The sequence below is a fragment of the Macrobrachium rosenbergii genome, chromosome 31, assembly GCF_040412425.1.
Source record: "Macrobrachium rosenbergii isolate ZJJX-2024 chromosome 31, ASM4041242v1, whole genome shotgun sequence".
Lineage (NCBI taxonomy): Eukaryota > Metazoa > Arthropoda > Malacostraca > Decapoda > Palaemonidae > Macrobrachium > Macrobrachium rosenbergii.
This window is the reverse complement of record NC_089771.1, coordinates 11,467,685-11,468,610: the sequence shown is the minus strand read 5'-3', so window position 1 is coordinate 11,468,610 and position 926 is coordinate 11,467,685. Positions and strand designations below refer to the sequence as shown.

Below are 926 nucleotides of genomic sequence, written 5' to 3'. Positions count from 1 at the left end.
TCGGATATTTGTGTGGTACAGCACATCAGTAAAATCAGCCTCGATGTCTTCCAAGAAGCTTCGGAATTGCCTGTGATTCAGTCCCCGTGCTCTTATTAAGTTCACTGCACGCACCACTGGATCCATAACGTGTTTGAGTTTAAAAGATGATCTACAGAGGATTTCTTGATGTATGATGCAGTGAAAAGACAACACACTGTGCGATGGAAAATCTTCTTTGATTTTATCATTCATCAAGGTCACAAGACCACAGTGTTTGCCTATGAGTGAAGGAGCACCATCAGTTGTAATACTTGCCAATTTATCCAGGCTTAATCTAGACCTGATTAGACTGTTAACGACACTATTGTATAAATCTTTTTCCAGTAACAGTGTCTTTGAGAGACTCCATAGATAACAATTCCTCTGTAATTTCAGAAGTTTTCGTCAATTCCTCTGATATAAATGAGTGCCTGGGCAGTATCCTGAATGTCATTACTCTCATCTAAAGCAATAGAAAACCACTGAAAACTAACACTGGCTGTTAACACCTGTTCTTGAATATTCATTGCAATTGCATCTATGCGACGAACAATAGTTCTTCGTGACAGAGATATGGCTTCCACTTTGATATGACTTCAGGACACAAACACTGACAGCATCAACCATGCAATCTTTAATAAATTCTGCTTCTGCAAATGATTTATTTTGCTTTGCAATTTTATTTGCCAATACAAAACTTGCCTTTGTCGCATTCCTTTGTAAAGATGAAGTTTTTTCAAACACATTTTGTTGTTGCTTCAAACTTTTCATCAGATCAGTTGCCTTCTTTTGCAGTTCTTCCTTTGATAAATTGCTTCCAAAGTTGGTGTGCTTGGTTTGAAAGTGCCGTTTCAAATTGTATTCCTTGAAAACAGCAACTGTATCATGACAAATCAAACATACAG

The 926-nt window shown here is 37.5% G+C and overlaps 1 protein-coding gene across 1 annotated transcript in view; it reads right to left on the bottom strand.

Annotated features, from left to right (window-relative positions):
- LOC136855278 (general transcription factor II-I repeat domain-containing protein 2A-like) overlaps nt 1-126 on the bottom strand; it is a 3,220-nt gene extending 3,094 nt beyond the window's left edge. Inside the window, exon 1 of the mRNA XM_067132180.1 lies at nt 1-126. This exon is cut by the window's left edge and continues 766 nt beyond it. Coding sequence (XP_066988281.1) covers nt 1-126 — 126 coding nt within the window.
- Between the last annotated feature and the right edge of the window lie 800 nt (nt 127-926).